The sequence below is a fragment of the Salmo salar genome, chromosome ssa20 (genome assembly GCF_905237065.1).
Source record: "Salmo salar chromosome ssa20, Ssal_v3.1, whole genome shotgun sequence".
Lineage (NCBI taxonomy): Eukaryota > Metazoa > Chordata > Actinopteri > Salmoniformes > Salmonidae > Salmo > Salmo salar.
In genome coordinates, this window is record NC_059461.1 from 57,978,282 (window position 1) to 57,992,245 (window position 13,964).

General features: G+C 40.0%; 1 protein-coding gene across 1 annotated transcript; it reads right to left on the reverse strand.

The window, feature by feature from the left end:
- Positions 1–456: 456 nt before the first annotated feature.
- bco2a (beta-carotene oxygenase 2a) lies at positions 457–5,917 on the reverse strand. The gene is given in 12 exon segments (NM_001279077.1): positions 457–710; positions 815–925; positions 1,075–1,257; positions 1,418–1,555; positions 3,350–3,517; positions 3,690–3,850; positions 4,092–4,229; positions 4,400–4,502; positions 4,735–4,850; positions 4,967–5,178; positions 5,319–5,508; positions 5,771–5,917. Coding segments are annotated over 12 exon segments (1,665 nt in total). The 5' UTR covers positions 5,793–5,917; the 3' UTR covers positions 457–587.
- Positions 5,918–13,964: the final 8,047 nt, after the last annotated feature.

The window sequence follows — 13,964 nt, forward strand, 5'->3', positions numbered from 1 at the left end:
GTGTAATTTCAAAGTTAAGCACTCGTCTTTGAAAATGTATATAATTAGTTATCTTTTTTACTTGAGACAGTAAAATATAGCCTAACCATTACCAATCAGGAAACTCACTTTTAGGAAGTAACTGTGTTGTGTGAGTGACCACACGAGTCAATGGATTCCATTCAGACTAGGACTAATTCATCTGTATATCATATGGAATATTGCGTGGTGTTATCATAGCCTATATTTCACTTTTTCTAATAGTATTTTTTTAAAGATTTATTAGGACCTTTTTGGTGGTGAGTGAGCCAAATTATAAAACATTTGCTCATGGCTTTTCTTAATACATATTTTTATTAGAAGTTGTTTATATAGAGATTTTATATATTCACAAAACAGGAGTGGACACACATTTTCTTTGTTTGCATGGAACTAACAAGTTTTTCACAGTGCTTTAAAGTAAACTTCACAATAAGGTGCTTTGATGGCTATCTATCTAGTCAACCATCAGAAAGGATATACTTTACAAGAAATGGAGAACAAAGTACAATTCACGCGTTTGTGTTGTTACTCTGATGGGCCTCCTAAATTTTTACTGATAGAAGCCTTCAATGAGTCATAGTGGAGTTGAATGTCCCATGGAAACCATAGGGAATGTTCACAGGCACCTCAGCTCTGCCCAACTCTTTGAATGTCTTGGCATCCAAAACCAACAGGAACGTGCTTTTGTCCTGGAGAAGGGGAACATGTTTAAATTAAGTTAGGAGGCTAACATTGGGAGTTAGGAGACAACAATTGTTTACCAATGTGCATAGGTGTTTAAAGGGGAACTGACCTTATTTGGAGTGATGACCACAGACATAATGACACCTTCATCCTCTTCTGTAGTGCCAGGCAAGGGTACAAAGACAGGCTCTGAAGGGTACAGTCCAGGATGCTCCCACACCTTAAAGCACAGTAGTGTGAAGGTCAGCAGTGAACTTCCTAACATCAAACTGCCAAATATTACCTAGGCCTACATCACTCATCGCAATAGATGCAGATATTCTTCAGTGTTTTTAAAAAGGAAGGAAGAATCAATATAACTGAACCAACCTTCATTCTTTTGCCTTGGAGGTCCATCTTGATGAGAGTGTCTCCTACTAGATGTCTGAAACCGCAACCGTAGAAGTAGCGATATGGTTTGGTGTTGTACTTGGCATAGTTGATTTGTGGGAACTCGAGACCTCCGTACTTATGGAGTTCCTCATCGTGCAGATCCTCATGTGTACAGAACACCTGCAGACAGAGTGTTTAGTGAGGCTCTGATGCTGAATATTCACATAATGTGGAGGCTAATCACATAACTTTTTGTTTAATGAACTTGATTGGAAAATGAGTGTTGTATTTCAGCAGTGCTGTATAACAGAAGACTTGTGCATGATTATTGTACACACACCTTGTCCTTAGCAGTCTTGGTGGCAGTGGCAGTGCTGTCGGGGCGGGTGTTCAAATTTTGCCCACAGGGTGTCTCCATGTCCACGTTGAGAGGCAAGACAAATCGCCGGGGGAACACTCTGCACATAGTGTTGTACACCTAATTAAAAATATATATATTTTCAACCTCAACCAGTTCACACGTAGGATTCCTGATCCTAGTGACTTCGGCTGGTTACACTTATAGTTGAAGTCGGAAGTTTACATACAGTACACCTTCGCCAAATACATTTTTTACACAATTCCTGACATTTACTCCTAGTAAAGATTCCCTGTCTTAGGTGAGTTAGGATCACCACTTTATTTTGAGAATGTGAAATGTCAGAATAATAGTAGAGAGAATTATTTATTTCAGCTTTTATTTTTTTCATAACAGTCCAAGTGGGTCAGAAGTTTACATACACTCAATTAGTATTTGGTAGCATTGCCTTTAAATTGTTTAACTTGGGTCAAACGTTTCGGGGAGCCTTCCACAAGCTTCCCACAATAAAGTTGGGTGAATTTTGGCCCATTCCTTCTGACAGAGCTGGTGTAACTGAGTCAGGTTTGTAGGCGTCCTTGCTTGCACACACTTTTTCAGTTCTGACCACAAATTTTCTATAGCATTGAGGCCAGGGCTTTGTGATGCCCACTCCAATACCTTGACTTTGTTGTCCTTACGCCATTTTACCACAACTTTGGAAGTATGGTTGGGGTCATTGTCCATTTGGAAGACCCATTTGCGATCAAGCTTTAACTTCCTGACTGATGTCTTGAGATGTTGCTTCAATATATCCATATAATTTTCCTTCCTCGTGATGCCATCTATTTTGTGAAGTGCACCAGTCCCTCCTGCAGCAAAGCACCCCCACAACATGATGCTGCCACCCCCGTGCTTCACGGTTGGGATGGTGTTCTTCGGCTTGCAAGCCTCACCCTTTTTCCTCCAAACATAACGATGGTCATTATGGCCAAACAGTTCTATTTTTGTTTCATCAGATCAGAGGACATTTCTCCAAAAAGTACGATCATTGTCCCCATGTGCAGTTGCAAACCATAGTCTGGCTTTTTTATGGCGGTTTTGGAGCAGTGGCTTCTTCCTTGCTGAGTGGCCTTTCAGGTTATGTCGATATAGGACTCGTTTTAATGTGGATATAGATACTTTTGTACCTGTTTCCTCCAGCATCTTCACAAGGGCTTTTGCTGTTGTTCTGGGATTGATTTGCACTTTTCGCACCAAAGTACGTTCATCTCTAGGAGACAGAACGCGTCTCTTTCCTGAGTGGTATGACGGCTGCGTGGTCACATGGTGTTTATACTTGCGTACTATTGTTTGTACAGATGAACGTGGTACCTTCAGGCGTTTGGAAATTGCTCCTAAGGATGAACCAGACTTGTGGAGGTCTACAATTTTTTTCTGAGTTCTTGGCTGATTTCTTTTGATTTTCCCATGATGTCAAGCAAAGAGGCACTGAGTTTGAAGGTAGGCCTTGAAATACATCCACAGGTACACCTCCAATTGACTCAACTGATGTCAATTAGCCAATCAGAAGCTTCTAAAGCCAATTTTCCAAGCTGTTTAAAGGCACAGTCAACTTAGTGTATGTAAACTTCTGACCCACTGGAATTGTGATACAGTGAATTATAAGTGAAATAATCTGTAAGCAATTGTTGGAAAAATGACTTGTGTCATGCACAAAGTAGATGTCCCAACCAACTTGCCAAAACTATAGTATACTGTATAGCTTTAATGAATAAGCCATTATAAATGCTTTATAAAATATACACAATTTGATAAATGTTTACAAATACTGAAATAAGTATTTGTAGTTAGTATTAGTCTTTTTTTAGTTTATTAATGCTTATTCATTAAAGTTATGAAGTGTTATACCCTTCAATTTAGACTGATACTAACCTCGTCGAGAGCCTCTCCTGACTTGCGCATGTTCTGAATCATGTAGTTGTTGATGGCTTTGCCATCATCTGCGGCACAGAGGTCCATAACCAGGAAGCCATTCTCCTCCCAGGCATTGATCTGGTGGAACGTGGACAGCGCTTTGGCGTGATACTTGACTGAGTAGAGCTGGAAGAGAATAAAGGATGTCAGTCATCAGAAATGAAGCGTGTAACTTACAAGTATTTACTGTAGGCTTAGTATCCTTTGTTGTCTCGTTCCTGGCTTGTCTTTTACCAAAACTTTTTAAACTAATTGAGAGACTCCAAGAGTTCCAGGGCTTTCTATACCAAGGTCTTACCTTGCCTGTTTGCTTGTTAATCAAATGAAAGATGGTCTCAAGTTTAGGGTCCCAGTAGACCCCATCGCTGATACCCTTTCCTCTCAGCTTGCCTGTAACAATCTTCAAGAGGTCCATTTTTATAGGCTGCTCAATAAACACCACGTAATTCTCCGACATTGCTGAAATCAAATGAGCAGTATATCAATTGGCACTCTTTTGGAGTTGAGTCAGATCATATCAGTATTGATAGATCATTGCTGTGCATTCTGATTAGCAAAAGGATGAAACATGACCATTTTGCATTGAACATGGTTGTGTGAGTGAGCCATCTACTCGTGAGAGGGTTTACATGAAAGGCTGTTTACATTTAAATGTGTCATTAGCTATGAAGCCTGTGGAGGCTTTGTGTGGTCTGCTCACCAAAGCTGTGGTAGTATGAAGGTCTTGCCTTGTCCATTGAGGGAATAGAACAGACCACAGTAGCTCCCTCCAGGGTTTCCTCTGGGTTTTCTGGCATTGTCTTTGTCGGAGGCACACGGATTATATTGTAAATTGCACCTGATAAAAAGACAGGTTTTATTTGGAACTTGGAAAACTAAGCTTTGGCCATTTTTTTTGCAGGCAGATTTCAGGTTTGTGGTTTGTGTTTTGTCATTCTTAATCTGTAATAGATGTTAGACTTTAGTGAAGGTGGTTAGTGAATGGACAGGGGCTGGTTCCTTACTTACCTTTAGCAGAGTAAGAATTCCCCATGTTGTATGTTGTACCATCAGGGTCTGTGTGGGGGTGGGCAGTGGCTCCATTGACAGCGATGAATTTGCTCCAGTCCACCTGTTGAGAGCAACAACAACAATGAAATGTCTTAATAGCCCTTCAATCATGCTATCCTATAATGCAATAGGGCTCTTATTAAATATTTCAACCAAATCAATTGGCTATTTGTTTAGACTGAATGGAACCCTTTGTGTATAAAGGCTACTGTAGGTAGTGTGTGTAGGCCTTTAAAAAGAAAAGAAAAGGCTGCACTCTAGTAGCTCTGATGCAATATTTTATTAAGGCGTACCTTTTCCTTTGTCTCAAGTGTCTCAGGGTCCACCTTGTGCATGAAGTTCGTCTCCGTGCTCACGTAGTAATCACCCTTGTACGTCACAAAGCTCACATTGTCATTATCTGACCCTTCTGTGGACCAAAGACAGTTTTCATGTGGTTAGTACAACGCAAATCAATTCTCTGTCATATATTCAATGCTCTTTTACCTCAAACTCTTGAACTGCAGACTTGAACGGTAAACTCACGTGGCAGTTCGAACCGGGACAGAAAGCGCTGGAAGAAGTTCTTGCAGGGGTCTGGCATGGCCACAGTCCCGAATTCAGACACAACGATGCGGCTGTTCTCACTGTTAGCTGTGTAGCAGTCACTTCCCAGGAAGCGGCTCTTGTAGGTCACTTGACCCCCTGCGATTTTGAACTGATGCAGGAGGGCCATTCCGTCAAACCAGTGGTTGAATCTGAGAAGCAGAAGAAATAGTTAATGTAGTACTTTGACTTGGTGAGACCTACAAAAAAATCATTTCATATATGCATAAATAGTCATTTACACCTCATCTGATTCTGGTCAAACATATATAGCTTGTTAAAATATACTCACTTATTATTACCAATCTCAAACTTTCCTGGTCCGTTTCTGAGGAAATTGCCACTAATCCACTCTGGGATAGTTCCACTGATATTAGTGCTGATGGCCTCTGGGGTCTCATCCACAGAAGCCACGATCTTCTCAATGCATGGCAGGCCGTGCACGTCTGTGTAATGATGATCCTTATTCTTCTTTTTCAGGTCTGCAAGGGCAAAGTCCAGACAATATTACTACCCCAAAACATCTGAAGACCTACAAAGCAAAACAGCAGATAGATATCAAAGCAGAACTAGAAATTGTATTAAAGGATCTTGTGGGGATTAATAGGCCTACAATAAATTACTCTTAGATTTCTTTTTACAAACTGAATAGTCATATGTTTTAAAGATGAGATGAAAATAAATTAGGCAATATACAGTATGACTGCAAAACGCTTTAACCCTCATTGGAAAACATCAACATACCTGTATTGCTTGGAGGTGACATGGTTGTCAGAATTGAGAATGTCTGTGGCTGTCTTGCTTGATGGGAGTGCAAGTGATAGGACTCTTCTCATGTGAAGCTCCTGTGTGCTACTTAGTGTAACTTGCTGAGCTTTATACTGTAGCTGTAGCACAACCCTTTAGACCACGTGGTGGTTCTTACATAAGTCTTTGTAGAACAGAAGGTCTGTAAGCATAGCTGCGAGAAGTAGGGGTGCTACCGCACCCCCTGAAAAATCTAAACCAAAAAATATTTATGAATAAGAAATGTAATAAAAAAATCTCACAAAGTAGTGCACTGGGCATTTACTAGTCCTAAATTTTCCTGTCAGTGAAAAAATGGCAGCATCCCCAACCCCAAACATCTTCCTCTGCGGTCAAAAAAGAACTCTGATAACCCAATCAGGGGGATGATCTCTGTATAAAACATGGTATTTTGGAGCGTGTTCATTAGCTGTCTATATATTTAAGAGATCTGGGTACATTATTTGTTATTTAACCTTTTACTGCAGTGGGCTAAATCAAGGTCACACAGTGTTTCTTGGTAGTCTTAAACAAATCTACTTTGAAACAAAAGTATACACCTCACACACATGGTTATGGGCTTAAAAAGAGAATATACCTGTACCATGTCAGATATAGAGTGGAATGTATTCAGTTTTGAGTTTGCATCCCAATATTAAACTATATACACACAGAAGACTGAAATATTACAAAACCGTTTGAGCTATACCCCTTTCAGACATGGAATGTGGCGCCTTGAAAGCGCCTCGGCTATGGTATGTTTGTTTTGTCTGAAAGGGTACATACACTACAGCTTTTTAAATTCCAACACACAACTTTCTCTGGAGATAGCTAATCAAATGATCTCGAGCTGCCTGCCTGCTTGCAGACCACTCTCCTAAGAAAAGTACTTTGAAGTTTGTAAATACAATGACGTACCAATACATTTAGTAGAAAAAAAACACATCAATCTACCTTACCATAAAAAAAAACAGCAGAAAAACAACGCAGCACATCGATCACCAACTTTTACTGAACTACTGAACATTCTATGCAGGAGCAGAGATCTACTGTCTGAAAAGGTACAGATGCTTCTGATGTGGCACTTTGTTAACTGTCTGAAAGGTTATCAATTGTCGCTATCGACCTATTACCTTAGCGGCTGCCTATGTATGAAAAAGGTAAAGGAAACACTGGATTTTGGCGGATTTTTGAAAAAATGTTTATTAATTATGAAATTTGACTGCAGGAAAAGGCTACGATAAAGCAGCAGACCTCATTATTACAGTGTTGTTTCTAGACCAGGAAAGTCCAACAGAACAAACCGTCCAGTCATAATATTTGACATGCTCCAGCTCTGTATCCTTAGGCTGTTTTATTAATAAAACAACAACAGCTATTTGTGTCAGGGGATTTTCAGAGACATTGCTTATAATTTCCAGACAATGAATATGGAGCTTTTTTTAAATTATGCACACTTTATGTGAACTGATATCCATCTTGGAGATCACGTTCCTCACCTTTTTAAAAGATGCCTCAGGGACATTAAAGTTGATCCTATCCTTATTCTATTAAATATTTTGTATCTTTATTATAATACACTTTATAATATTTTTCAGTATAGTGTTATTAAATATTGTAGTGGCCATATTTGGCATAACAATTACTGTATGTAACCCTTTAAAAAATTGCCAAGGCAAGAGCAATACCAAAGAGATTGGTGTAATACGTGCCTTGGTGTTATTGAGTTGACCTCAATAGCACAGTGCTGAAGTTCGAGACGAGGGTACGTTTATGGTCATGAACCGTAAATGTTAAATTACAAAAACAAGAACTACGATTGTATGATAACGACCCCTGAACTTGTCCCTCCGTTAATCCCATGAAGCATGTCGCACAGCTGCTGTTAAACTTGCATCATTATTACATGTCATGTTACAGCTCAAACACATCCTCACTGGACAGATGTATGAAAAGATGGAGATTAACAAAAGACTTGTGGTTTCACTTTATTTGGTAAAACTATTTTTAAAAAGTCACATTATGGGATGCCTGGAACCTTTATCAGACTCTAACCGGGCAAAAGTCATCAACATAAAGGAATTTTGTGAATTTCTGTCTTTTTTTTCCTTTTTCTTTAACTGATCTTTTAACGTAAATCCACTGACATGGTAAAAATGTTTGATTATTTCACTTTGAATTCACCTTAGTTGACAAAAATGGATGTTGACCTGACGTCTGTGCCCATTGAGTGGCTTCTCTGGCATTATCACTTAAATGTAGGTTTAGTGTTATTTTCCCTGCAGTACGCTGAACTGTGAATTTACTGTGTTATATTACCCCCAATTTTAATGTTATTACAATCTGGAAGTTGTTAGCCAACCCAGTCGATAAAGCATGTGTTTTTAGAGTGGGTTTATGATTTTTTGACTCTCTAGCTGTCCCTACATTTGAAAAGTAAGTAATTGGTTAAATTAGCTCATTTCAGTACAGGACATTCCCATAACAAAAAATCCTCCATGCACTCATAATATTGAACATACCCTCCAGCTATACACTGAAATTGTGGAATGAGTCTGTTTAAAAGGGGAACTCCAGCTGTTTTTGACAGCATTACAGGGAATTTCCTTAGATATTTGTATGTATTTCTCCATGTATCCATAATTATGTGTGTTTATGATGTTTTATCTTGAGAGATCATTGTCCTCATCTTCCCTTTCGAGCCAGGTCAGTGGTGGTCACCTTCTACGAACCTATCAGTTTGGAATATTTAGTCTAACTCTCGAGACTTTTCTCATTTAGCCAATAAGACATTTCTTATATACGGCATGGAAACATTCTTTCGCCTTCCAAGATTGGATGGTCGCTGAACAAGCTCCTCCCTGTTAATCCTTGTTAATTGTATCATCCTTGATAGATGTAATTTATTGCAGTGTAGAGAAGTAAAATGTCTGGAGATAACACACCACAGATTTCTAATGACCTGTTCATGACGGATAAGCTTAAACCAACGGGACGATAGCACCTATCATATCTCTTGTTATATGCGGGTGAAACTGTCTGAATTGAAACAGTCCCTCTGACGTACAGTGGCAAGAAAAAGTATGTGAACCCTTTGGAATTACCTGGATTTCTGCATAAATTGGTCATCAAATTTGATCTGAATCTAAGTCACAACAATAGACAAACATAGTGTGCTTAAACTGATAAGACACAAATTATTGTATTTTTCTTGTCTATATTGAATACATAATTGAAACATTCACAGTATAGGTTGGAAAAAATATGTGAACCCCTAGGCTAATGACTTCTCCAAAAGCTAATTGGACTCAGTAGTCAGCTAACCTGGAGTCCAATCAATGAGACGAGATTGGAGATGTTGGTTAGAGCTGCCTTGCCCTAATAAAAAACACTTGCATAAAGCTTGACTTGCATAAAGCTGGAAAGGGTTCCAAAAGTATCTCTGAAAGCCTTGATGTTCATCAGTCCACGGAAAGACAAATTGTCTATAAATGGAGAACGTTCAGCACTGTTGCTACTCTCCCTAGGAGTGGCCGTCCTGCAAAGACGACTGCAAGAGCACAGCGCAGAATGCTCAATGAGGTTAAGAAGAATCCTAGAGTGTCAGCTAAAGACTTACAGAAATCTCTGGAACATGCAAACATCTCTGACGAGTCTACGATACGTGAAACACTAAACAAGAATGATGTTCATGGGAGGACACCACGGAAAGAAGCCACTGCTGTCCAAAAAAAAACATTGCTGCACGTCTGAAGTTTGCAAATGAGCATCTGAATGTTCCATAGTGCTACTGGAAAAATATTCTGTGGACAGATGAAACTACAGTTGAGTTGTTTGGAAGGAACACAAAACACCTTGTGGAGAAAAAAAGGCACAGCACCTCAACATCAAAACCTCATCCCAACTGTAAAGTATGGTGGAGGGAGCATTATGGTTTGAGGCTGCTTTGCTGCCTCAGGGCCTGGACAACTTGCTATCATCGACGGAAAAATGAATTCCCAAGTTTATCGACATTTTTCAGGAGAATGTTAGGCTATCTGTCTGCCAATTGAAGCTCAACAGAAGTTGGGTGATGCAACAGGACAACGACCCAAAACACAGAAGTAAATAAACAACAGAATGGCTTAAACAGAAGAAAATGCACCTTCTGGAGTGGCCCAGTCAGTGTCCTGACCTCAACCCGATTTGAGATGCTGTGGCATGACCTCAAGAGACCAGACATCCAAAGAATATTGCTAAATTGAAACAGTTTGTAAAGAGGAATGGTCCAAAATTCCTCCTGACTGTTGCGCAGGTCTGATCCGCAACTACAGAAAATGTTTGGTTGAGGTTATTGCTGCCAAAGGAGGGTCAACCAGTTATTAAATCCAAGAGTTCACATACTTTTCCCACCCTGCACTGTGAATGTTTACACGGGGTGTGAAACCATATAATTGTTTGATGTGTTATTAGTTTAAGCAGACTATTTGTCTATTGTTGTGACGTAGATGAAGATCAGATCAAATTTTATGACCAATTTATGCAGAAATCCAGATACTTCCAAAGGGTTCACATAATTTTTTTAGCCAGTAGCCTGTAGCTGGAACGATAAACCGAACATTACAATCACTTATCACAGGCATTTTGCTGTTATCATTCATTATGATAATTTGCCTATACTTGAGAAATGTGAAATTAAAAAGTTAGCTGATATGGGTGGTTGTTAATGGGACATTTGATGACTACAACCATCAAATTAGTAGTATTCATTTAAGATATAATTTTAAACTGTGGTCACATTATTTATAAACTTATCGTTCTAGTTATCATTATCGCATGATATAGATGGGTCACCATTACATTCAGCCGTGGGCCGATGGAGCGGAACATAGTTATAAATAATTTGTACACTGCAAATTGACTGCAAGAATCCCAAACAGATATATTTGACAAAAACAGAACACTTCAAACCTTGATTACATTGGGATACGATCACATATGCCTCCAGGTATGCGTGGGAATACTTGGGAACAGATTTCCTAAAGTAAAATCACTTTGAGCTGATTTCCTGGTGATTTTAGTTGAGAGATCTTTTTTCTTAATTTGGCCTATTGGGGAACCCTGACCTACAGATACTTGAGCTGTGCTTGATTAATTTTAGCCAGTACAATGGAACCAATAGTATAGTCCCCAAAGTGCAAACGGTTAAATCAAACACACATTTGACATGTGTATTTGACCCAGGTCTGAATTTAAATGCTCTCTGCATTTCCAATCATCTAACATACAACATAGTTATTTTTGTACAATAACTACAGTGTCCTTTCAGCAATGTGTGGTCTAAAACTGAGAGCTATTTCCTAATCCTTTCAGTTACTGTACATTTTCTTATGTCCAGTGGCGTCACTCTGGCCCCCATGGACATTCATCAAAAAGGATAAATATGCAGTGACGCAGAGCTCAGTCATTCCAGCATGTTTTCTTTCTGACTCTACTCACATCCTCTCACAGTGAGGCCAAACTATACCATAGCCTGCCTGTGTCATCAGTTACTGTGATGTCCCACTTAAATTGAACCAAACTGTCTGTTTGTCAAAACGAGGACAAATGCCTTGACAAACTTGACAGGGAAATAATTCGTAGGCGATCATGTTAAAATAGTTAATGCAAGGTGAAGGGAGGAGTGCCCCTTGTCAAGATGTTTGCCAAGGGAACAGAGATCAACACAACAGTTGTGGTAAAGATATGGTGTAGGTAGATAAACCAATTCCCCTCATGTCACCCCATCTCTGACTTTATGAGTGCTGATTTATACAGTCTAGGCACAGATGAATAGGGAAACAATATATGGGACATGAATGTGAAACCGCTCAATATTATATCATCATAAATGCAAAGATAAACCAGGGGTTTTTGACAAACTTTAAGTAATGTTGAATTCCTGACCATAGGTTGAATGCAAGTTATTGGAATATTGCAATGTGAGTTAACCCTCTTTTCCCTGGATTTAGGATAAGCTGTGCTATTTAAATCAACTGACTATCATGGTTTCCTACTATTATAATGACTTTTTATGAAGTATAAGTTCTCAAACAAACATCTTTTCATATCTTCTCAATTTCACCTTGAAGTCGGTACACATGTCTGATGATAAATCATATGATGAGTGTACTGTGCAGTGAGTTTTGATAATACATGTTCACAAGACAGCAAACCCTCTACAGTATTTAGCATGTAAGAAATATTTAATAGTTACAAACTAACTATAACTGCCATTTTGGTCAATACCACAGACATGTCTGTTAGAGATCAATTATGTAAATGTAATAGTATGGTGTTTATGCCATACTAAATTGACAGCCTTGGGACTACAGATTTGAGTTGATCAGTTATGCTAATTATGTTCATCACAAAAAACTAAATATAGAATAAAGTTTCCTTTTATATCCATGGCCATTATCCTAACAGGAAACAACTTGATCATAACCTCAATCTGTTAAATTTCAAATTTGGTACAAATTACACCATGCTTTCAAAACAAATGTGCCTTGTTTAGAAAACAACATATTTTATTTTATATTGTACCAGTCAAAGTTTGGACACACCTACTCATTCAAGGGTTTTTCTTTATTTTCAACTATTTTCTACATTGTAGAATAATAATGAAGACCGCAAAACCATGAAATAACACATATGGAATCTCTCAACCAGCTTCATGAGGTAGTCACCTGGAATGCATTTTAATTAACAGGTGTGCCTTGTTAAAAGTACATTTGTGGAATTTCTTTCCTTCTTAATGCGTTTGAGTGTAACGGCTGTCGGGAGAGAGAGTAGACCAAGGCGCAGCAGAGTTAGTGTTCATCATTGAAGTTTAATTTACTAAAGAACACTACACAAAACAAAACAAGAAAACCGACAGCCAAACAGTCCTGTCAGGTACTAAACAGAAACAATTACCCACAAAACCCCAAAGGAAAAACAGGCACTTATGTGTGACTCCCAATCAGCAACAACCAACAACAGCTGTGCTTGATTGGAAGCCACACGGCCAAAATCAATGAAACAGACAACATAGAAAATGAGCATAGAACGCCCACCCAATGTAACACCCTGGCCTAACCAAAATAAAGAACAAAAAAAACCTCTCTATGGCCAGGGCGTTACATTGAGCCAATCAGTTGTGTTGTGACAAGGTAGTGTCTCCTATAGAGCTCCATTTTTATGGAATAGTCTGCCTACCCATGTGAGAGACGCAGACTCAGTCTCAACCTTTAAGTCTTTACTGAAGACATATCTCTTCAGTAGGTCCTATGATTAAGTGTAGTCTGGCCCAGGGGTGTGAAGGTGAACGGAAAGGCTGGAGCAACGAACCGCCCTTGCTGTCTCTGCCTGGCCGGTTTCCGCTCTTTCCACAGGGATTCTCTGCCTCTACCCCTATTACGGGGGCTGAGTCACTGGCTTACTGGTGTTCTTCAATGCCGTCCCTGGGAGGGGTGCGTCACTTGAGTGGGTTGAGTCACTGACGTGGTCTTCCTGTCTGGGTTGGCGCCCCCCCTTGGGCTGTGCCGTGGCGGAGATCTTTGTGGGCTATACTCGGCCTTGTCCCGGGATGGTATGTTGGTGGTTGGAGATATACCTCCAGTGGTGTGGAGGCTGTGCTTTGACAAAGTGGGTGGGGTTATACCTGTTTGGCCCTGTCCGGGGGTTTCATCGGATGGGGCCACAGTGTCTCCTAACCCCTCCTGTCTCAGCCTCCAGTATTTATGCTGCAGTAGTTTATGTGTCGGGGGGCTAGGGTCAGTCTGTCACATCTGGAGTATTTCTCTTGTCTTTTCCGGTGTCCTGTGTGAATTTAAATATGCTCTCTCTAATTCTCTCTTTCTCTTTCTTTCTTTCTCTCTCTCGGAGGACCTGAGCCCTAGGACCATGCCTCGGGACTACCTGGCTTGATGACTCCTTGCTGTCCCCAGTTCACCTGGCCGTGCTGCTGCTCCAGTTCCAACTGTTCTGCCTGCAGCTATGGAACCCTGACCTGTTCACCGGATGTGCTACCTGTCCCAGACCTGTTGTCCCAGACCTGCTGGAACCCTGACCTATTCACCGGACGTGCTACCTGTCCCAGACCTGCTGTTTTCAACTCTCTAGAGACAGCAGGAGCGGTAGAGATACTCTC